General features: G+C 33.4%; 1 protein-coding gene and 1 long non-coding RNA gene across 9 annotated transcripts; both read left to right on the top strand.

Moving 5' to 3' along the window:
• Positions 1 to 4,305: 4,305 nt before the first annotated feature.
• LOC147410077 (microsomal glutathione s-transferase) lies at positions 4,306 to 8,817 on the top strand. 2 transcript variants are annotated; one of them, XR_015175601.1, is made up of 5 exons: positions 4,306 to 4,605; positions 4,686 to 4,761; positions 4,882 to 5,054; positions 8,479 to 8,628; positions 8,668 to 8,817. XR_015175601.1 is itself a non-coding variant. In XM_086432273.1 (4 exons), the coding sequence occupies exons 1-4, from the start codon at positions 4,490 to 4,492 to the stop codon at positions 8,549 to 8,551; spliced, it is 438 nt and encodes a 145-aa protein (XP_086288399.1). In that variant the 5' UTR covers positions 4,307 to 4,489; the 3' UTR covers positions 8,552 to 8,817. The 2 variants fall into 2 exon arrangements, 1 of the variants encoding a protein (XP_086288399.1); XM_086432273.1 differs by having other exon boundaries at positions 4,307 to 4,605; positions 8,479 to 8,817.
• Positions 8,818 to 12,994: 4,177 nt separating this feature from the next.
• On the top strand, positions 12,995 to 21,193 carry LOC147410078 (uncharacterized). Of its 7 annotated transcripts, XR_015175606.1 has the most exons (9): positions 12,995 to 13,723; positions 17,185 to 17,264; positions 17,369 to 17,478; positions 18,159 to 18,320; positions 18,916 to 18,984; positions 19,133 to 19,205; positions 19,297 to 19,368; positions 20,267 to 20,401; positions 20,893 to 21,193. It is a non-coding gene; the product is annotated as an uncharacterized LOC147410078 (long non-coding RNA). The 7 variants fall into 7 exon arrangements; XR_015175608.1 differs by lacking the exon at positions 18,916 to 18,984 and having other exon boundaries at positions 13,002 to 13,723; XR_015175607.1 differs by lacking the exons at positions 18,916 to 18,984; positions 19,133 to 19,205 and having other exon boundaries at positions 13,014 to 13,723; positions 17,189 to 17,295.
• The last annotated feature ends 3,257 nt before the right edge of the window (positions 21,194 to 24,450 follow it).

Here is a 24,450-nt window from a genome sequence, read left to right on the forward strand (position 1 = left end):
TTTATGACTTCTTTATATGTTTTTTATATGATTTATTTTGTAATAATATTATATTTTATCACAATATATTATATAATGAAGTTTTAAAAATAATATGATGATATTGATGGCCTTATTGGTTAAAAGTTGAAAATTTTAAAAAAAAAGTGATATTTTTATCTTTTTACAAAATTAAAAGGGTGCCTCAACATATTATTTTTTAATTTTAATTTTTTGTTGAATTGTGGGAGAGAAAATAGGGGGTTAATTGATACTTATCCCATAAATTTGAGAAATTTTGAATTTGTAAAACTCTCTTGTGCCACGTGTCATTTTTTATTGCACAGGACCCTAATTCTTTTGATTCAAAAGTCACATGTGTTTTAATTTTATTGGTTAATTACCTTAAACTCTAAGATGTTTCCATATAGCTCAAAAATCAAAAATCAATGACTATGACGAAGTAAGGAGTATTTTAACTTAAATGGATGCAAAATATATGATCAAGACCTTTGTTGGGAATCTAAGTTACTATTGGGTGGTGAGAAAAACAAACTTTTGAACTTTTAAAAACCTTAGAGGTCTCCTCAAATTCATGCTCACTTCATCTTACTCCAAAATACCTAAATAAATACCATTAATTGTTAGAAAAACACCATTAAAGAAGTCCTTAAAACTTTTATCTGCTAAAGTCGTTTGCTCTAGGTCGAAACACTTAAATTCTTCATCTAATAAAGGCCAAAAACATACTTAATTTATAGATGAAAATATAAGGTAGGTGCACATCTATACTTTTTCTTGATCTTTTCATTATAATAACATTATCTTATTTTTTGAAGTTTTTTGTGCATCTTTTCTTGATGAAAGAAAAATTATAATTTTCTTTTTATATATTATTTATGGGAGAAGAATTTATTAATGATGAATGAATTATGATAATGAGGTTTGAAAAATGATATTTTTTGCATTGGCATAATGGATTGATAAAAATCCTGATTGAGTAAGAAAGAACTAGAGTGCCCTAGGGGTGAAAGGCCCAAACGTCCAACGAAAGATCCCGTGTTATGTGGGTGTATGACTTAATGCATGTATGTCTCATGTTATGTAGGTGAGACATTTGCATGAATTATCATTGCATGCCATATTTTATTTATTTATTCAATTATTTTTTATATCAATTACACAATAGAAGATTTACAATATTATTCATTTTATTCGATATGATTATTATCTAGATTAAATCATGGATGAGTATGGTAGTACCTATTCAGATTTTTCTCACATTGTTTATTCAATTTTTTTTTTTTCAGATATTCATCTTGAGGAACTACCTTAGTCAAATTTTGAAAAAAATTTATTTTTACGTTCATCTTGTTTCAATTTTATTTTGTGTCAAAATAAATAGTGCAAATATTGATAAATATGTGATGGTTTATTTTTTTAATTTTAATTTAATTTTATTTGTGAAATCTATGCAATGGTCATCCAAGAAGAATATTAGGTTGATCTTATTAATTTTTTTAAATAATGGATTGAGAATATGTTTTATTGCTATTTATTTTTTAATTTAGAGTAGATCAGATATAAATTAAATTTCATTCAATAAAATATTAATTTTATTCATCATTTTGATTTGATAGAGATCGAAAATATATTTCTAAAATGGCCAAAATCATCGAAATTGGATGAGTATTAAATTTTATATGTTTTTTGAAATAAACCATTGGAATATGAATTTCTGTTGTCTTTGTAAATAGATTCTGTTTCGACCCATTTTTCTCCTATAAATATTCTTTTTTTGAAAATGATCAAAATACAAAATTTTTAGGTTTATGTGTTAACTTTCCAACCCCACCAACCATTGACGAAAATACTGAGTGTGTAATTCGCAGCGACCATTTCTTTAAAATGGGTCTATTATATCCACAATGGGACAACACACAACAATTAATTTTTCTCTCATATTTTCAACAATAACGTGTAACTGTTATATATATATATTTAATGAAAAATAGATTAAATTGAGAATCTAACATTTTAGATAACGCACCATATCAAAATGTCTTGATAATCGAATCAAATCATACATTTTGGATTACCTATCTTTACTTCTAGTATTGACTGTTATCAAAAGTTTTTAAGTGTTAACCGTGAAATCCTTTTTACCAAAATCATGTATATTTTTTATGTGTTAAATAATTAAAAAAAATTTGACCTTCAATATTTGAATCTATATCCTGACTCACGAGGTATGGGTCGAGTCACTAACTCGAATTTTGGGGGCTTACAAGTACATCTTTGCTTTCTATTGGAAAAAATTTCCCCCCGATTTCATGCATCTCTATTTTAAGATATTCAGTTTCACTGACCAACCAACACCACTGTTGATTTCTTTCACTAAAATAATTTTCAGTCGACTCTATAGTTTGAAGATGTTTGATTATATCATCACAAGTTGTTTTGTTTAAGTTACTCGTGTCATAACATAAGTTTCTTGAGTATTCAACATACTAACTACCATCATTATTTGTCAGCTCTGTTTCTTCACCCGATTCATCACTATTAATGACAATTGGAGATTTTCCACGAGACATCATTGACCATGAGTTTTTTTTTGTATAGAAGAAGACTATTATGAGTTGAGAGGTGAGATTCAATGGATTGTATTCTAAAGGTATATATAGAAAATCAAGTAATGCGGATGTGCCCATTCATTGGATCTTTTGTGAATTGTTACGTCTTCAAACAAGTAAGTAGATGTAATTGAAGACATGAGGTGAATTTTCATTTCATTAAAAAGTAAAAGTGGATGTGATCATTCACTGAAGCTTATGTTGCATAAAATATTTATGTTAATTAGAATCAAGTTCGACGGTTTTAATATTATTTAGTGTCAAACTCGACAGTAATTAAACTATCATTGAGTCCATAATATTATTTAGTATGAACTCGATATTGTAATTGATTTTTGTTCAATTCTACAGTTCTGCAATTTTAATTCAAACACAAAATTTTCATCAAAATGACGAACCAAATAAAATGAATAAACTTTAAACCCTTTATAAACTATCTATGTACTTGGGTCTTGACTTTCATCTATTATCTAAAAATTTTGAATATCGGATTCAAATTCAGATAGTTTTATATATTCGAATCCTTATCGGATGCATATTCAGATATTAACATTTCGAATTCGATAATATCCAATTCGAAATAATATATAATATATATTATTTTATTTGATTTATTTTTTTATAAAATAAGATAATATATATTATTTTATTTGTTTTATTTATTATATACATAATATAATATATTATAGGTTTTTTTTAATAATGAAAAATCAATTGGATAAGTTCGAATTATAATCGGATATTATTTGATATCCATTAGGATAATCGGATTCGAATTCGGATAGAATTTTAGAACATCCATCGGATTCAAATTCGAATTCGGATATCAGATATAAATTTCGAATTTGGATTCGGATATTACTGTATCCAAACTGATAACACATCTATTGACAACCCTAAGTATTTTATCAATAAATTCATAGATTGTAAAAGTGAGGAATTCATTTTAAAAGCATATTTTGGGAATTAAAATAAATAATATACAAAACTCCGAATTCCGTCATATTTAATGCATGAATTGGAGGTTTACCTTTTTTTCTTTATTTTTAATTGGGGTGTAATAAGTAAAAGTTGGGGTGCCAATAATAACACCCTTTTTTAACCATAAAAAGATTGGTGTTATGGACACCTAGCAATTTAGCTAGGGCACCCACGGCATAATCAAAGTATTTATTTTTGTCCTATATAGGTTAGAAGTTTTGGAATGATTTGATTTTTGTTGAGGATAATCTCTATGGTAAGAAGATCACCCTCACAAAAAATCATCTCATCCTGAAACTTTTAATACCATCGAAAGTAATTTATAAAAAAATGAATAATTCATGATTCTTCAATTTGTTTTAATAGAATTAAAATTAGATGGGTTGGTTTTTGATGACGATGATCTCCTGTCGTCATTCTTTATAAAAATCAGCCCAAACTTTTAACCCATATATATAAGACAAAAACATTGGTATATGGTATGTGCTCCTTGCTAAAAACTCGATGACTTTAAAGTTCGTCAGGAGAGGAAAAAAAATAAAATAATAATAATAATAATATTACGCATGCGGGTCCTGAACCCCGTTATAAAATAAAAAATAAAGAATAAAAAAAATCTATCTACAACTCTAAGAATCTCGAGATTGCAATAGTTCTGCCTTGGAGAGGAAGCCAAGCGGAGGTCAACGATGAAGAGAGGTTAACTACGGAGCAACAATCTGACATCGATGATGATCTAAACAGCTGACACGTGGCTACATAAATTGGTTTCTTTAATCTATAAATAACAGGACTCCTTCAGAGTTGGATCTCAAAAAACTTGAAGTCTAGTTCTTTCACTAATCCACAACCGAGTCGACTCATTTTAGATTTCAGAGAATCAACTCGAGAAGAAGATGGGTGGTGGTGTAGAATTACTTCCAAGAGAGTATGGTTACGTGGTTCTGGTTGTAGTTCTCTACGCCTTCCTCAATTTATGGATGTCGATTCAAGTCGGCAAAGCTCGCAAGAAGTATGAATCAAAACCCCTTAAACTCTCTCTCTCTCTCTCTCTGTTGTGTAATTGTGACATTTTTTGAGAGATTATTGCAGGTACAAGGTGTTCTATCCGAACCTTTACGCAATAGAATCAGAAAACAAGGATGCCAAGTTCTTCAACTGTGTTCAAGTAAAACCCTAATTTTGATTTTAATTTTGATTTTTTTTTTTGGGAATTTGAGTAGATGGGTTTGTTTGATTTTCTGGGTTTTTTGGTTTTTTTAAAAATTATAATTATAATAAAATGTAGAGAGGGCATCAAAATTCGCTGGAGATGCTGCCTTTGTTCATGGGGATGCTACTTCTGGGAGGGCTTAAGCATCCAATAATATCTGCAATTCTTGGATTGGTGTATACAATTGGTCGTTATTTCTATTTTACTGGTTATTCCACTGGAGATCCTCAGAACCGTTTGAAGCTTGGGTATGATTTCTTTCATCCATCCTTGTACTTTTTTATTTAGTACTTCTATTACCACACCAACTTCTTCTTATAGCACACAAACATTTTCGATATGTTTGAGCTGTCTTGTCCAAAAATTTGGAAAATGAACGTGGGGTATTAAATCTCGTTCTAAAAATTGACTTGTTCGTCCATCTCGTTCTTGCCTGATACCGAGACGACTCGGACGATAAGTCTCCGTCTGGAACGAGTTTTGAAACCATAATTGAGCAAGTAAATGATAGTGTTAAAGGCACCGCAATTATCACCAAGGGCACCCACACTATAGCCAAATTGTTGTCTTATATGAGTTAAAAGTTTTGGAATGGGCTGATTTTTGGTGAGGATGATCTCCTTAACATATAGATCATCCTCACAAAAAATCAGTCCATTCAAAAACTTTTAACCCATATAAGGCTACGGGGTGAGGTGCCCTTGATAGTAATTGGGGTGCCTTTTACCCTACTCATGAATAAATAGTAATGTAGGGATATAATTTATTAAGGAATCCTCATTACACTTTTACACCCAATTAAGGTAGAAGGAAGAAAAGAGGGTTGAATCTAGAGGAATCATGTGATCTTGTATGTTTAGGGACACTATGATGAGATGGGGCTAATGTGGATGAGAGTAGGTGAGATTGTCTGTGTGTGCGTAAGGAATTTATATTTGTAGGAAGTTTTATCAAAACATGTGGTTAAAAATTGAAAATTCGCATGGTAAATTATCATTTTCGGAATCCAAACATTTTGGTTGAAGTTGGAACAAATTTAATGTTTTTAAAGCTCGATGTTTTTTAACCATTTACACAACATTGAAATGGGAAAATATTTATCCTGGTGGAGGACTTGGGTTCAAATCCCCCTGACACAGGTTTCTAAATAGAGAAAGACCCTTTAAAACACTGTTCACATCTCCAAATATAGAGATATACTATTCACGTCTCTAAGTCACTATTCACCTTATTTTAATACCAATTTTATCCCTATTTTTACGTAAGTATAAAAAGACCTTCTCTGATCATGAAAATGTTTTAAATACCATTTTTGTCCATTTCACTTTTCAAGTGAATGAATAATCTTTTAGAGGATGAATAGTGATTTAGAGAATGGGTTGGGTGTTGTTAGAGCATCTCCAACCCAAATTTTCAAATTGGCATATTCTTAAAATTTGAAGACTCCAAGCCACTTTGAACTTCAACCAACCTAATCTTTTAAATCACTATTCATTCTATAAACATTGTTCACTCAAAAAAATGAGAAGGGAATATAATAGGTAGGGGACAAAATGGTATTTAAAACATGTTTTAGGAAAAAAAAAAGAGTAAAAGAAATGTTATTTATAAAAAAAAAAGGAATATAATAGATATTTAAAAAGGAGAACAATGATAGAGAGAGGTCCTCTAAAATTTCTCAAGGTCTATATATTTGAAAAAGAGAACAGTGAATACCTTCATTTTAAAGATCGGTTCGAGTTTGGTTTAGAATGCTCCATCTCTATATTTAGACTTTTGAAGACCAGTTGGAGTTGCTCTTAAGACCACATTTGGGGATTTATCTTAGAAATTACGTGATGCGTGTGAGGGAGGGGACTGCACGTGCCCCAATGATTAGTCGGGTGCTTTTTAAGGCTTGGATACCCGGGTTTTTAAGGCTTACCTTTTAATAAAATATAATTTTTTCCCACTTTTATCAAAATGTTTTAATTTTGAAAATGATAAGTTATTGTTTTTGAATTAAAATGAACATTCTACTATTTTGGTAACTTTTAAATTTTTCTCCTTTTTTTTTTTTTTTTTTTTTTTTCAATTTTTTGGTGAGAATTTCCCCTTTCTAATTACTTTAATCTTTAAATGTTAATGGTCTGTATGAGAAAAAGAAAATGATGTGTCAATAGAAATTCTCTGTTTTCCTTGGATTTGTGCATTTGGTAGCCCAGTTCTTGGAATTATAAAATTTTGTTGTTTTTTAGCCCTTGGGTGGGGGCTTATTCCTAAAAGAAAATCTTGTCTTGGCCAGGCAGCCAAAGATGTTTAGTTGATTCACCTGAGACATCTTGTATTGGATGAATCAACCCATTTAAGTGGGCTTAGAATGATTTATATATATATATATATATATAGATATGGGGGCGGTTCAAGGGCCATATGAGAAAACATATGAAAAAACTTTCGTTTTTCAAAATAAGAGTTAGAGGTTTTGGATTGAGCTGATTTTTTGCAAGGATGGTCACTATGATGAAAAGATCATCCTCACAAAAAATCAGCTCAGTCAGAAACTTCTAAATCCATCAAGAGTGATTTACAAATTAGTGATAAAAATTGGTAAAAAATCGACGGTCCACATTCTAAATCACTTTTAATGGGGTTAGAAGTTTCAGATTGGGCCGATTTTTTTTTTTTGGATGAACTTCCCATCATAGAGATCATCCTCACAAAAAATCAGCTCAATCCAAAATTTCTAACCCATATTTTAAAATTTTATAAAAAACGAAAGTTTTTACATATGTTTTCTCATATGGCCCTTGAACCTGACCATATATATATATATAAAATGTTTATATTTAAATATTTGTAATTCTAAGAAGATTAGTAGATGGCCTGAAACAAAGTCTTACTTTTAAATAAGTAGAAAATATTTCAATCATTAAAAAATGATCATTTTATGTATAAAAATCATACATCATGGTGGAATTGTCCAAGGTTCCATAAAAGCTCAGCCCATATTTTCAAAATATTGTATGGGTCATCTTGGATATTTGACAAGGTAATATGATTGATTATATTATTCACATAATCACATTGACCATCTTGCCTCACACACACACACACACACACACTTTCTTTTTCCAATTTAAAATCCCTCTCTAACAAGCCACAATTTTTCAAGGATTTTCTTTTTCATATTTGCTTTTGTTGGAGTTCATCAACTCCAATTACATGAATCACATTTATAAATCGAAATAAATGTAGCTCTAATGAACCAAATAATAAAATCATAAGCTACATATCTGATTTGTCGATTTGAACCATTGGATTTGACTTGATATCTTGAATATATTGAACATATTATTTTGCAATTCTTAGGAAACCTTGTAAACTCAGTTTTATTCTAAAATCTTAATGGGTAGGACTACATGTAGGGCTTGTTTGATTGCTCATTGAAAATGAGTGGAAATATGATTTACCTTGGACAATACGATTTTCAAATGTATAATTGCGCATTTTCCCGCTGATAACATTATCCTACGTTCAGTCAAATGATGGAATTCATTTCCCCATGATAATTTTTCAAAAGAATTCAAATTCCCAGGAATCCTATAGAAAGTTTAGGAAACTAGTAATATTAAGTTACTAAATATCTTACAACTTTTGCTTTGCCCTTCGTTGTGATGTTTCATTGTACAGGGGACTCAGTTTCTTGGCTTATATGGGGCTTATAATCTGTGCCATCTCACTTGGGATCACCCTTCTCATTTGAGACATCTCCATAGCAGACAATAGTGCTCTCTCTCTCTCTTTTGTAATAATAATTGGGCAACTTGCAATGTATGTTTGTGGTGGTGGGAATTCTTTCTCATCTGAAATGTCTGTTTTTGGTGGTGGGAATTCTCTCTTTTTCTCGTCTAATAATAGTTGGGGAACTTTAAATGTAAGTTTATGATTGTAGATAAATGTAGGGGTAATCTGACATCTTTTTGGCACTTGATATGAACTTGGAACTTTTACTAAGATCATGGTTTTCAATTGTGATTTCTTGTCTTGCTCGTGGACGAGACAATGGTTCTTTTATAGGTAATGGTTCTTTTATAGTTTTGAGAACTTGAAAGGAGAATGAGAGAAGAGGAACCTCGGTCATGGATGATTTTCATTAAGAGGATTAGGATGCTTGACATGAGTTTATGTGCATTGTTTATGTTTTTATAAGTTGCCTTTTTTTTTTTTGAGTTGTGATAATCTGACAACCCCACGTGGCACATTCAATCGACTCTCCTGATGTGACGAGTTTGGGAACCGTTGATCTGTACGCTTAGGATACATGGTGCCCTCAGGATATACTTTTTTTAATGGGGAAGTGCAGTTGTGTCCCAAGGCGTACAAATCTACGGTTCCTGAACTTCTCACGCCATGAGAGTCGATTGAGTGTGCCACATAGCATAGTCAGATTATCACGATTTCTTTTTGTGTGTGAGCCAGACTTAGTATGTTGGGTGCATGCTTGCCTCACAATGGGTTGACGCTTTCTATCAACATGACCGTTGGGATGGTAGGGGATTCCCAAGAAAAATGTATCCCTAGAAAAAAAAAGTGTATTCATCCCTAAAGATTGTTAATAATCTCGAGGAAATCTGTGTTTTTCATCAAATCCTAAGGGTTATGTAGATGAAGAGCCTCAACGCATGAAAAGTCCTTTAAAATTCACAGCCATCTAATTGGACTCAGATATACCCCCATCAAGGTTTGGGTGAATATTTGAGTTACTTGATGACATGCAATTGGATTGAGATATACCCCCATTGACCTTGATCTTCTCTCATATAACAATAAAAATGACCAACTGCCAGCGTTGTCAACCTACAACCAAAAGTCCTAATTTTTTCTTAAACTTAAAGTATTTCAAGCTCTTCAACTTCAATATTAAATAAGGACCACTTAGCTAAGTCCTAGGACCTTGGGAGGATGTTCTCCAGATCTCAAAGCCTTTCAAGCCCTTCTTATACTAAAAAACAAAACATAGCTTGCTTAGCGGAAAGAAAAGAAGCCTCTATAATAAATTACTTTTAATTTGTTGAATTTCATCTTTATTGTGAATTTGAAGATTCTTGTTCAATACAATTAAAAAGAAAATAGTAAAAAAATAAAATAAAAATCAAAGAACAACACGATTTACTTGGTTAGATCTAATCTTCTTCACTAGGAAATCAAAGGAGAATTATACAAGAAATAAACACTCAAGTTTTAATCATAAATCCAAGCCTTGAAATCCTTATACACCCCTCCATATTTCTCTTAAACCTAGAAGAAGAAAATTCTAATCTACTTAATACATCCTATAACATTATTATTTATATATATTTTTTGTAGCTACGTGATTTAGAGTCACCACCATTCTTTTTTAGAAAATGATGTGAATGATCACCCGGAATGTAGTTTAGAACAAATTAAGATTTAGTGATTCTCGTACGGATTAAGATATTGACCTACCTAAGATTTAGGTAAGGGTTCAGTTAGAGATCAGGGAAGGTATTAGACACCCCTCCCTTTCCACCAAAAGGTGGTAACATTAAAACTATGACCATTTTAGTGAAATAAAAGAGAAAAATAAAAAAAGTTTGATTTAAATGATGATTTTATGCCTTTGGTTGTGAGGGATTTTTAATATCGGCTTAAACCATGAGGATCATCTCATTGAGAGAAGAGACCCTACTGTGTTTTGCCTTGTGAGAACAAGTTTAGGAAAAATGTTGGTCTTGCGGTTATGGGCCCACTCTCATGGAATGAGAAGGACCCAGCTTCCTTTAGCTTTAAAACAAGTTAGTGGTGTGTACAACTTGTGAGTAGAGATTAAATATGGCAATGTTCTATTTTGAAAAGGGCTTTAACTCCTACACTTTCAATCGAACCAAGGTCTAATCTACCAAAGGTAGGGGAGGGTTAGCATCATATCTTATGATTTTTTAAACTGAAATTAAAGAAGTGAGGGAGGGAGATATAAAAGGGAAATGGAGAAGGGAGAGAAGGGGATTTACATAATTTAAAACCATATTCTACACCCACCTTGAAACTTGAATTTGTCTTCTTTCTTTTTCTTCTTCTTCTTAGGTATTTACTAGAATTATGTGTACCATTTTTAGAGAGAGAGAGAGAGTTGAGTGGGGTGGAGTAGAGTTTTTAAACTTTTGAGAGGGCTTGAGAGCATGAAGAATTTTGTGTGTGTTGTGGGGGGGGGGGGGGGGGGGGGGAGTACATTAGGGGTTACTTTTGAGGTTAAAATGGTTATAGGTAAAAGGTGGGGGAAAAAGTCATGAGATTTAGGCATGGATTATTTGGAATCTTAATGTTAAGGAGGGGTAATTTGGTAAAGGGCATGAAAGGGTTGTTATTGACCCAAACTCATGGATAAAATCCAATAGGGTTGGGGGCAACCCATTCCTAGGTTGAGTGTTGAGGGGTGTGGGTGTTACATAAAAAGAATGACTATGTAAGGGGGATAGGTATTTTGATTTTGGGAGGGTGAGTTTGATAGTGGCATGTGTCTAATGGTATAGGGTGAATGATTTAGGTGAGTTGATTAAGGAAAATGGGTGTGGGGATGACTTGTAATGAAAGTTTGATAATGTTGGGTGATGACATGTGTGTGGGTTGATTAGCTTTTGAGGGTAATGATGAGGTTGAGTAAAATGGTTTTGGGAGGTAGGTTGTAGTGTGACAAATGTCCACCTTGATGATCATATATTGTGTGGACCTTGATTGGTTAAGATCATGGACATGAGTTTGGACTTGAGTAGGGGTTTGATTTTAGAGTAGGCTTTCGTATGTTGGGCTTAGGACTTGATGATGACCTAAATTAAAAAATGTATTGAAATTGACTTAGGTCTAGGGTTAGGCTTAGGTTTGGATTTGATTTAAGATAGGGTTAAAATGAGGTTTTAAGGTGGTTAGGGATTGGTGGGCTTAGGAATGGGTTCAAGATTCGATTTTAGGTTTGGGGTTAGATGATAAGGGTTTGAGAAGGTGATGGGTTTTTTAAAAATCTTATAGTGGGTCCATGAGATTTTGGAGGTCTTAGGACCCTTATTTTGAATAGAATGCTTGGGCCTCTTAATGACTCTTTTGAATAAAAATACATTTTGAACCCCTTTTTGAGTGGGGGCCGTTCAAATTGGGGTGTCTACAAATGTTCCCAAAAAATGAACTTATCCTGACTGTTGGATTAAAACTTAATCTTATTGTTGAGGTAAAAATACAAATAGATAATAAATAACAATCTTCACTTTGGATTTTATCATAGTCACATTGAAAACCTAGGACTTAACCTATCATGTGTGACCATAGCTTCACATTGGTTTAAAAACTAGAACCACCTTAGAGAAAAATCACACATGTTCCACACAATGAATATGCTCGGGTTTCAATTTCACCTCAAATTTGAATTAATCACTTTTCTGTTAACATTGCAAACAACCAATTGGTCTTACAGAACAATCAACTACACACACGCGCACACACAGATAATACTATTCAATCATCTTGGTTCACCCCTACTCTATCACGTGGCCAATGCACATGTGTACCTTCCCCAAGATGACTCCCTAGTCAACTCTAGAGAGGGACCTCAACTCGTCCTTTCAAACTGTAAGAACTACCACACAATCATCTACAACTTGAAAACACAAATCCGTCTTTGCCCCATATGCTAAAGAGAATGTAGACTTCTACTGCTCTATATACCCCATTTCCAACCTTTCATCGAGGGTCTTGGAAATACCATATATCACTGTATTTTCTACCAGACGATACAACTTACCATATTTTCTCCCCTCATTAAGACCATGCCACCACATGTGATTTTCATAACTCCACTTCCAATTGAGTAATTACAACCCGTAGAGTCCAACATTCCAAGTGATATTAGATTATTTTGGATATTTGGGACACAAGTTACATAATGCAAACTACGTAGAACTTCATCAAACATTTTGATCTTTACTATATCAGTTCGCATAACATGACAAATAGATCCATCACCCAATGAACCAACACCTGTTATCTTTTCTCAGAACGTATCAAAATAATCATTCTTGGAGTACATGTGAACAAAACAACCTAAATCTAATATTCATTCACCATTAGAAAAGTGTGCATATCTTTGGAGGTAGTGAGAACATCTTCATTTTCCACTCTAACAATTGCACTCCTAGAACTATCTCAACTTTCTTTTTTATTTCTTTTCAGCACGAGTTAGACAGTCCCTCTTGATGTGATCATATTCCTTGCAATAATAGCATTGCATGTTGTTTTTCTCCTTCGATTTGGAACTACTACTACTATTTTCACATCTCTTATACGAAGTCCTTCCTCATTGATTCCCTAAAAAAAAAAAAAAATTCTTCACTTGATCAATATCCTCAAGATTGGGTATCTCTTAATATCATTTTATAGGAATACCACTTTGACCTTTTCCAACTTCACCGTATCTTTCATGTTCAGAAGCATTGTTACCAGATTGTCATAAGAATCTGAAAGTGAGGTAAGAAGTATAATGGCCATGTCATCATTATCTTCACTGAAAACCTCAAAATTTGACAAAAAAATTTGTTAGGCAGGGTCTGACGATTTTTAGAACCCGAATTCCGCAGCCACCGGACCACGAATTTCATCTTTTTCCCCCCATTAAACCCATCCTGCTGCGATTTTGACTCACTCACTTCTGTGATTGCGAGTTTGCGACTCTCTTTGTCGCTCTCGATCGAATTTTCTCGATCTCATCTCTCTGTCTCCCTTGATCTCATCTCATCCTCGATCTCTCTCTGTATTTGATCCCTCTCTCTCTCTCTGATCTGTCGAAGTGATCTCTCGATCTCTCAACATTGGAACGATGGAGTGAAGAAGAAGCCAGTAATCTCTTGAAAATTTTCTATTGATTTTTAAGGTGAGTCTGTCTCTCTTTGGTTGGTGGATCCATTGTTGGAAATACTTATGAATCTGATTTATTGAAACAATAATTAATAAGCAATATTATAATGTAAATAATTCGATGAAATTGGAAGAACTTATCGGTGACTGAGGCACGGAGAAGCCGCTGTCCTTAAAACCAATTTCACCTCCTTAGGATTCAATCCTTAGTGCAGTCGGTTCTGGCGTTTGGTTTTCAAGATTCAACAGTGACTGTCTGCTAACCGTGCACTCGGAAATAGCAGATCTACGGCGAACTCGATTAGATCGAACTTTTCACAAGCAGCAAGAGTTGAAATCAGAGAAGAGGAGAGATCAGAAAATATTTCGTTAGAGAGATCAGAAAGTATTCTGTTTTCTATATTTTAAATAAAAGGAAAAAACTAATTTTATAAACAACAAGCCATCGGTTCACAACAGACCCAACTGTTCACAATTTTAGTTCATAACGGTGTAAAAATAAATCAAACGGGTCTATCACGCGAGGCTTAAATCCCGAAATTTGCACCCCCCCTGCGCGCGCATCGTATGCGCACTAAGGGTTTTTGACGGGTTGGCCCCAAACTCAATGGGCTGCAGTCCCATAGTGCCTTGGGCCCCCATGTGCGCGCGAGGCCCAGTCTCTAACTCTCTCACACTCAAGCATTAAAGAGAGAGGGATCATAAATAAGTTGAGAATTTTCCTTGTATTTACCCGATGTGGGACTAAAGAAAGTAGTGAAGTTTTTACAACTTTCAAAATCAATAAAGTAAAGTAAAACAAAAAAGGAAAAAGAAAAGAGTTCTTTTATGTTTCACCAAAAAAGGAAAGTACTACTTTTTACAATAAAACACTCAAAAGGTCTTGAGTTCAAAACTTATTCTCAACAATAAATGAATGAGATATTAAATGAAAATAAAACTATGAATTTTACAATATCCATAACACTGTTGAAATTGTTGAAGATGAAATCTAGGGTCTCTGATTCCACAAAATATACTAATTTTGATTTTCTATTTTCCAAATGTGTTAATTTTGCTTCAGGAAGAAAAACTTAAGAACAGATAAACATTTGATTATAGATCCCAATAATTTTATGAATCTGAGTATTTTGATATTGTTAGGACTTCTATTCTTCCATTAATCCACTAAAGATTGAAGTAGTTTGTTTCCAATCTTTCTTGATAAGATCGAGGAGAACTATTTTATTCAGAATTAGATTAAAATGTCTCAACTTGATTATCATGATTTGTTTCTTTGAAGAGTAAGTATTTGGTTTTGGTTACTATTTTATTTTTTTTTGTTTTTTAAGCTTTATGGTTTGTTTTGATTACCATATTTCTTTGAAGAGTAAGGTAATTCAATGTTTCTGGTCAGTTTGAAATAGCTCACTATGAAATTAGAAGCTCCAAGGCCTAGGGCACATGGACTAGATGTATGAAATTTTTATTTCTGTGTAATAATTTTCTGGTAATTGTTTGAACTTTTGCTGATCACATGATTCCATTTGATTAAGGAGGGGTGATGTTTTGGTCAACTGGTTTGCTATTACTTCTTGTTTTGTTTAGTACTTTTCTTTGTCTGAAAATAAGTTTGGTGTGGTTTAGCAATGCTAATTTTTTGATCAAAAGCTTAAAATAACATAATTATGTTCAACATGAAAACCGTAGAGACCCAATGAACAAGACCACAGATAACTAAACTAAGTTTTGTCTGTGATTCATTTTACTACATTTTGTTCTACATCATCACTGCTACACCCATCATGTATACAATTGGAAACCTCCCCACCTTATGATTGGGTGAGACCCATTGAGCTGTTCTTATTAGTCATGTTCTTAGTCAGTCGTTCTCGATCCCACTATAATTTAGTAGAACCATCAAAATATGCCCCATTCTTTATAAATCTATATTTCTTTATATTAAATTATATTGAATTTAAATCAAAAGAAAGTATAAAACCCTAGCGTTCTTTTTTTCATGTTTTTGTCGTTGTCTTAGCTCTATTTGGAATTATTTTTTTTGTTAGGTGATTTGGAATTAATTGATACATTAATTTAATAACAGATTACTGTCAAATGAGGTTTTGAGTAATTAATTTTATTTTGCTAGTTTGACTCCATCCTTGATACAGGTTCTTTTATTATATCTGCTTTTGCCAATTTAATCTTGATTTTCTAATAGTGTGTTGGACATTTGAGTTGCTAATATCACTGCACTGTGTGTGTGCGCGCTCGTACGGGTGCATACCCTATTGAAGTGATTTTCACTTTTTCTAGTTTAAATGTCACAATCTCTTTCCATACCCCCTCTCACATAGGTGGAGAACAAAAAGGTGAGATACAATCCATCGCCACTAAAATTAAATTTGCAATTAAGCACTCTCTTCTATAGGCTTTCTTTTTTCTCTTCACTATATTTTCTCAACCATTTTCTAAGAAGTGCATTATTCATTTCCTTAAAAAGTGCCTCAAATTGAGTGCACCACCCTATTTTGGGTCACATATCTTGTCCCCTAAACTAAATGAAGTTATTGTTTTCATCATCTCCCCATAAATAGATGGGTAAGCTCGAGAAGATACTTTTTATGAGTATATTTTTGCCACTTTTAGATAAATACTTCTGTTTTTATTTTATTTTATTTTAAAGAAGCCATTCTTCTCAAGAACTCAATAAGAGGACCCCAATTTGCCTTTACTTTTTAACTAGCACCCAACAGAGGGAGGAGTAGGTGATTTAGTTATCTTGCACCCCAAGCAAACCGTGTATTGCTCTAGCTTAGCAACATCCCCAACCTCGAAGATCAGAACCTTGTTTGAACTGATATAAAGATTAGAAGCCCTTTTTAAACATCTCAGCAAATTTGTTAAAGTATTCAATTTCTTCTACTTTGCCTCGGTGGAAATGATTATGTACCTTTTTCAAACTTGGACCCATATATCATCCATCCACTTTGGAGGTCATTACTCTCAGAATTTCTAACATAACTACAAACTAGAAGCATGATTGCGGATCCCATTGCATTTACTTTGTGGAGCTTCTAAAGAAACTTATCAAAGACCCTTTTACCAAAGATGAAAAGAAGAGTTGCCTCACATACTTAAGACCCATTTGCTGCATTTTGCACCAAAGCCCATCCTTCCCAGCATATAATCCAGGAATGGCCAACTAACACATTCTTAGGCCTTTTCCAAAATCAATCTTGCAGCAAATCCCATCCTATCCTTACTTGCATATCCTAGAATGGCCGACCAACAACATTTGTCTCTTTATCGCACATTTCCTTTTTATTTTTAATTTAAATATGAAATTACCGATAAAAAAAATAAATTCCATGATTTTAAGTTCAAATATGTTTGTTATTAGGTCTTGTAACCTTATTTGAAAATGAGGAGTTTGTGACTATTATGCCATTGTTTGGGTCTTGTGCTGACGAAATGACTATATTAATCATTTAGATAGATTATATAAACACTTCGCATCCAAATTTTATTGGTGGAAGCAAAGCTGTGGAGGTTGTGATGCAGTGATTGAGAAGGTACTATTTCATTGCAGCCAAACGTGTAACGGTAATTATAACTGTTAAAATGATTTAGTGTAGTCATATTTGTTATATTTCATAACATGATTTTGTAACCTCAGCCATTGAAAGCATGGTGTGGATGTTGAAAAGCTGATCACATCTGAAAGGGGTCAAAAATCTCGAGCAAATCTTGCCAAGTCCATTGCAAATGGAGTTATGTCTGACAAAGGTATATTTGTTCATCCTATTATTGTTTATCTTCTCCAATTATGCATTTTGTTTAATATTAGGGTTTCTACTTATGGAGAGAGTGGAGAAGAATCTTTAGCTTGGTTGCATATGTTCATCAATTAGTTGGTTGCTTTTTTGTTATATGTTTGGGAAATGATTTTATAATGGCAATTCAATTTTCTAAAAACAATGAGTTTTGGTTGAACATATATCTTAAAAGTTCCAAGTACACTTTCTATAATTTTTTGTTCCTCATATGACAGGGAATCCAACCTTCTTCAACTAATGACAAATCAGTATCACTCAATAAATCCTTCTTCCTTATATTCTCTGCATTCATGCTAGCTCCTTCAAGAAAATCATAAAAAAAAGTTTCTTAATACTGCTAAAATTTTTTGTTTCAATGAAGAGATTAAAAAAAAAAAAGTCTCTTAAATCATGTAATCAACCATGGATCATGCAAGAGTTGAGATAGAATCTTGATTAAACAATGTCATCTCTTTAACAGAGAGACAAAATCAAAACTGCCCATCTTTTAACTCTGTTACAAGCTATGTTTTGAAGAGTTTTGGTTGAAAAATGCCAATATTTAAGCTCACATCTACTTTCTTCTTCGATTGTTATAGTCCAATCTTTAAGACTATTTTTCTGAACCTCAACATTGTCATTCCTTGGCAGATCTCTAAATTCTAAGAACTTCAGTGGAAATATACCTCCTTCAATAGGGAATCTATCTTCTCTATATTGGTTGGATCTAGCTGACAACAAGCTTACGGGAACCATTCCAGTCTTCGATGGGAGCAGTCCTGGTCTGGATTTGCTAATTCATATTGAGCACTTGTAAGTCCCAAGTCTTCTTAGTTTGGAATTAATTATTTCTGTTATTAATTTTTCTTACTTGCATTGCCAAGGATAAAGCGGGTGGGTTATGTTAAGTTAGGAGGTGATGAACAAATTTCGTCGTATCTTAACATGAATCTGATCCATCATTTCATTTTGATCCTTTATGTTGACGGTAATTATTTTAACATTTTTGTATCACGAGCACTAAGCTTTGTTCCATGATTTTACAGTCATTTCGGCAAGAATAAACTCTCTGTCACAATCCCATCTAAACTTTTCTACTCAAACATGGTTCTGATACATATATATGTTCCATCGAACTACTTTAATGGATCCAGTTGTTCATTTCTCATCTGAAGTTTTAATTTTATTTCACTACCAAGTCTTTTTGGTCCCCCCATGTTGTTTGAAATTCAACTATAGCAATACCTTTTTTAAAATTTTCAGAATTTCAAGTGTTTTTCATTCATTTCATTCAATGAAGTTTATTTCAGAGTACTTGGTTTCCTATGTTGAAAATATGGAAAATAAGAACTATAATCCTATATGTTAAACAAAACATAAAGAGTAGATGGTTGTTTTCCATTTTCAGGCATTTTTCTAATAATAAACTGACTGGCTCCATACCCAACCTATTAGGCATGAATGTCCTCAACTACGCGTAAGTATGAACAACTTTATGAATTCTATCTAGATAAAAAGATTAGAGGAAAGAAAGCTTTTTTGATGATGGATCAATTTTTTTTCCTAATAACCTCGAAGTAATGTTAATCGTCATCTCCAACCCAAAATGATTTTGTGCCTTGCAGGAACATGAGCAATAATAGTTTTGATGTAGCAGATATTCTTCCATAGTTTTCAACCATACAGTCCTTAACTACAGTGCATCTCTCTCTACCCCTCTCTCTCAAGTACTCTCACAAAAGAGAAGGTTCATATTTGCTTTCAATAAGTAATGACTCTTGTCATGCAGGGCCATGGAATACATACAACTTCAAGGACAGCTATCACAGATACTGTTCAGTTTCCCTCAATTACAGACCTTGTGAGTATCTGCTGACTCTCAAGTAATACGAAATAGTAGGCATAATTCCATGCTAATTAATATGATCTATAGTTTACAAATGAACCAAAGCGTAGATGCTATGGGGCTAGATTTCCCTCATTTTTGGCACAAGTTAAAACATGCCTAACAGTGTGATGGTCTTTCTTGACTGGTTTCTGAGGTTTGTAACAACATTGGTCATATACTTTCAAAGATTTCATTGATCCTGTCTATCCTTAAAGAATGGCATTTTGAGGACTTCATCTTTGAATTGGGCGAGATTATTTGTGGCACTATCTAGTTCTCTTGGCGTAGTGTTGTTTTTTTTATATTTTAGATAGTGAGGGTCTCCCTCATTTATTGTCCCTTGTTGATAATCCTCTTAGATGTTGGGGATGTTCCCCTTCTCTTGTCAATACAAATAAGAATATATAACACCACAATAAGAGTAGCAGTAGCAACAACAACAAAGCCTTGTCCAAAAGAATTTAGTTTTAGAATTGGAATATAGAATGCGTAGTGTGAGTTTGGACAAGGGATTGAGGATCCACCCATAGTTTCAAAATTGGATTATAGAATGTGTTGTGTGGACGAAGTTGGTGCTCTTAACCAAATTAAAGGGATCCATACAAGTGTTGGCATTGTAAACATTAGGTAGGGCACTACAACTAAGCATTGAAGAGTTGTTCATATTTAGAAATGTGGATATAAAATAAAAGCACCCAATTATTAGTAAATCTTCCCATGTTTTTAGAGTTCTGTTACCCCAAATAAGCTACCAAATGACCTATAAAACCCCACCCCCTCTACTAACTTTTTAAAAAATTGAGAAAGAAAGATGGTCAAGAAGATTGGTGCAGTGTTTATAATGTGCATTGTCCTCCTTGTCATGATGCAGTCACGAGTGGCAGAGGCTCAGGAGGAATTTAAAGCATGTTTCAATACTTGCAACAATGAATGTAAGGTCGAAGGAAAAGAAACTGCTTATGAGAAATCACGTGCGATAATGAATGCGAGGATAAGGAGATAGCCGGTAAGAAACACCTTACTTTCATGACTTCGTTTGATTTTTTTCTAATTCCCTGACTTATCCAAATTAAACTGAATTGACCCCTCCACCCCCACCCTCCCCCCAGCACGCTGTATTATTTCCAAGTGAACTATATTTGTGTGTAGAAAGATGTTTGGAAGCTAATAATTCAAAAATGTGATGGCAAGAGTTTAAGAAACAACCTTTTAAATGGCACCTTGGACATTGTCATCAACTATAGCAATCAGCTGCAACTCATTGATTTGCAGAATAACTTCATCTCTGGTTACATGGAAAAAAGGATATTTGCATAATGAGTTAATGTAGGCCACTCTTCTGACCAAGTTAAGATCATCTCTTTCTGGTTATTATTCATCAACTTAAAAAAATAACTTCATCATTGTTTTCTCCACGCTGTGATTATACCTGATATGCCAGTTTGTGGGGATTGTAATTTCTCACTTTTTTTTCCGTCATTTTGTATTGTTTTGCAGACTAGTGGGCAATCCAGTTTGTCAAGAACCAGGAATGGTGACCAAATACTGTGTTCTTCCACAAGAATCATCTCAAGGTTTGCACGTTTTGGAGCGGGATCACCAGCTGAATCAGCAAGGACCTCAAGCTCTTGCACCCTCATTGTGGGAGTTCTTAAAGCTATCCGGAATAGATGGAAGTGTTGTTTGTGAATTAGTTGGTATTGCAATAATACGTTGTGTTTGATTTCTAATTGGATTTAATGTGAATTGAGTTTCTTGGGTGGTCAAGATTTGGTTTTTATGGATGATCTTTGTTTTATGATTTTTTTTTTCTTGTTTTTTTATTATTATTTCAATTGTTGTGATTGGTGAATTAGATGATCGTCGTATTTTTTGTTAAACCTTCATATTTGACGGTCATAGACTATAGAACTTATATATTTTTTTTGAAACTCATCCTCCAATAATTTGATAGTTAAGGGCTGTCAAAAAAAAAATTCTACAAGAAAATATTTAAAAGGCATATTTGATGGTTTGGTCCATCAAATTTCTCAAAATTTGACGGACCGAGACCATCAAATATGGGATTTTTTCACAAAATGCTTGAGAGTTACCTACTGAGTATGTTTTCTCCCGTAAGAGGTTTATACCAGCTATTACTCATCATCCAATTATTGGATGTCTATCCTTTTAAGGAGATGCCTATTCCTTCATAGTGTTTTGTTAAAAAAATCTTTTTTGGCTCATCCGGCTATTGAAACACCTATCCTCTAAGGAAACACTTTTTCCTTTACGGAGTGCTTGCTAGTTGGCCCATCCTTCTCAAAGTTCCTTGTCCCAAAGGAGTCATGATGTAGGACTATGACGCTTAACTAAATGGAGGGTTTGAGATCAAGATAATATTACCCAAAAAAAAAAAAAAAAAAAAATTACCCTCATTCATCCAAATCACGAGAGCATCAAATGAATAATTATATTAAAATTCCAAGGCGATCACAATCCCACAAAATTGAATCCCTCTAATAAGAAGAGGAGGGATGCCAATGAAAGATTGGACTTCCACTCACTTATTGTCTACATCACAGATCCAATAAGAAAAAAATTTGATCCATTCAAGGATTTCAATAATAGTTTTAAGCTCAATAGTTTGTAGTTGTTGGAAGATTAATGATGAATGGTGTTATAATAAGGTCCAAATATTTAGGGAGTAACTATAAATCTAGAAATTTTGACTTGTTTGGGGTAGTCGCAGGAATTTTGACTTGTAGGGATGATTGGGGTAGTTGGTTCAGCAATTTATAGTTGTAGAAACTAGAAAAAAAAAAACAAAAAAAGAAGATTAGTATTGATAGATCTCACCTTGGATTCACACCACAATTTGTCGTTTGAGAATTTTCACAAGAATTGTGCAGTCTTGTTTTTCTTTCATTCATCAAGATTTCAAAGAATTTGCAGAATTCTCTATTCATAGAGTTTGACTACTACTAAATAAAATAGCAACTACTAAAAAGGAGTAAAAAAAGCTATTAAAAAAAACTCAATAATTGGCCATCCAAGGATTTAAGATAAAAAAAAAATGAAATTAAAACAATCCCATCCCACCAGAAAAACTAAACCCCCCACTTAAGGATTAATAAAAATAAAACAAGCCCCTCCCTATGAGTCTAATGTCCCTATCAACTCTCCTTGTCCGAGAAGATTTCACTTCTGGCAAAATAAAACACAATTAATGTGGATCACTAAAATCATGCTTCTGGCAAAATAAAACACAACTAAAATCATGGTCCAATAAGTAGCCAACCATGAATCTCCCTAATGTGAGGTCTTCAAACAATGTACGAATCATTTATGTGGGGTGTTCAACTTCTAATCTAAATGTAAATAGTTGACTAAGCCCATAGATTGGTCATCGAACCACAAGGACACTGACAGATGAGCTTGTGACTCCTCATCCTTTGGTCGACTCTAGGAATAAAGGAAATGACGTCTTCTGATGAGATAAAACAATGATAGAGCTCTAATAAATCTATATCAATCCTGTGGAGCTTTCAAAATACTAGTGAATGTTGTCTTATTGATAGAACTATTACATGCAAATTCAACAATAGGTAAAACATAATTTCATGACTTATTGTAATCCCCTACATGACACTTTAGCAAATTTCCTAGACTCCTATTGACTATACCTTGATTTGAGGGTGGTCACTACGTCATAATGCGCTAAAAACGACTGCCCTTGCAGTCGGAATAGGGGTCGTTTTAAAAGGAGTGGTTTTTAAAATGCGACAGACCAAAACAGTCGGAAAAAACGACTGTCCAGTCGGAAAAAAAACGACTGTCTTCAACAGTCGGAAAAAACGACAGTCAAAACGCTGATCGATTTCTTTCCAAAAAAAAAAAATCCGATCAATTTACTTTCCAAAATGAAAAAGACTCTAATCGATTTTGAGAGAGAGAGAGAGTCGAGTGTGAGAGAGAGAGAGATATGCTAGATCGAAATCGAGACATAGTCGACTAAGAGAGAAAAATAGATTCGAGAAAAGTGACGGATTCAAGAGAAAGCCCGAAGACAAACAGAGTCGAGAGAGAAGAGCAGTACAGTGAGAGTGAGAGGAGAGACAGAGACGAGTAGAGAGAGATAGAAGATCAGTAGAGTGAGCGTTAGAGCAATCGAGCGGGAGAGAGATAGAGGAGAGAGTCGAGTGAGAGAAGAGAAGAAGTTCGACGGAGATCGAACTTCAATAAACGAAGGTCTGAAAATAATTTTTACTTATTAACGTCAGTTTCGTTGAAACGACGGTTAAACGATAGCTAAAAATTGTTGCAAAAAACGACAGCCTTTAGCAGTCGTTTTTAGCGCAATTTTGGCATCGCGAAAAACCCAATATGACGTAGTGAATTTACCCAAAAAGACTGATCAGATGGTGAAGGCGCAATTATGATTTTAACAGGGTCATGGGTTGAATTGGGGCACAATACATAGGCATGTGACACTCGGGAGCAAAGGTGGGTAATACAACGCTCAACACCTTATTTGTGTAAAAGAATCACTAATTCAAACTGGTAAACATGATTCACATTTAAGGGCAGTGTAATAATCATCATTATAATATAAATAAAAGACATACCGTCGCTTCACCATATTATAAATCCTGACCATTTGTACTCAAGATGCCAACCATTTCAACTTCATATCTTGCTTGTGTAAGCTCACCATGCATGAAAATCTCCTATTAAACATGTACAAAGCAGTTAGACAAAACATTAAAAATTTCAGATTAATTAATCCCATTATTCATCAAGATGGTGAAATATTTTGTATGTTTTTTGAAATACGCTAACAACATCTTAGCATCCAATTATATTGAAGGCAATAGACGGAAAATATTTTTTTCTACTTCTAATCCTTTAACTGTTTTCGACTGTTATCTTATACGCTATGTCTTTTAAATTTTCATTTGGGTTTCTTACACTAGACTTCAACAATATGTTTAATTAATTTTGAAGGGTGTTAACTAGATTACAAACCTAATTCATCAAGTTTTCTCTGACATTTAGGGTGGACTATCAAAACCT

The sequence above is a fragment of the Akebia trifoliata genome, chromosome 2 (genome assembly GCF_017979445.1).
Source record: "Akebia trifoliata isolate Shusen 1 chromosome 2, ASM1797944v1, whole genome shotgun sequence".
In the NCBI taxonomy this organism is placed as follows: domain Eukaryota; kingdom Viridiplantae; phylum Streptophyta; class Magnoliopsida; order Ranunculales; family Lardizabalaceae; genus Akebia; species Akebia trifoliata.

Coding starts and splice junctions, on each gene's coding strand:
- LOC147410077 (XM_086432273.1), top strand. CDS start 4,490: ATGGGTGGTGGTGTAGAATTACTTCCAAGAGAGTATGGTTACGTGGTT. Junction 4,606..4,685: donor GTCGGCAAAGCTCGCAAGAA/GTATGAATCAAA, acceptor AGATTATTGCAG/GTACAAGGTGTTCTATCCGA. Junction 5,055..8,478: donor CAGAACCGTTTGAAGCTTGG/GTATGATTTCTT, acceptor TTCATTGTACAG/GGGACTCAGTTTCTTGGCTT.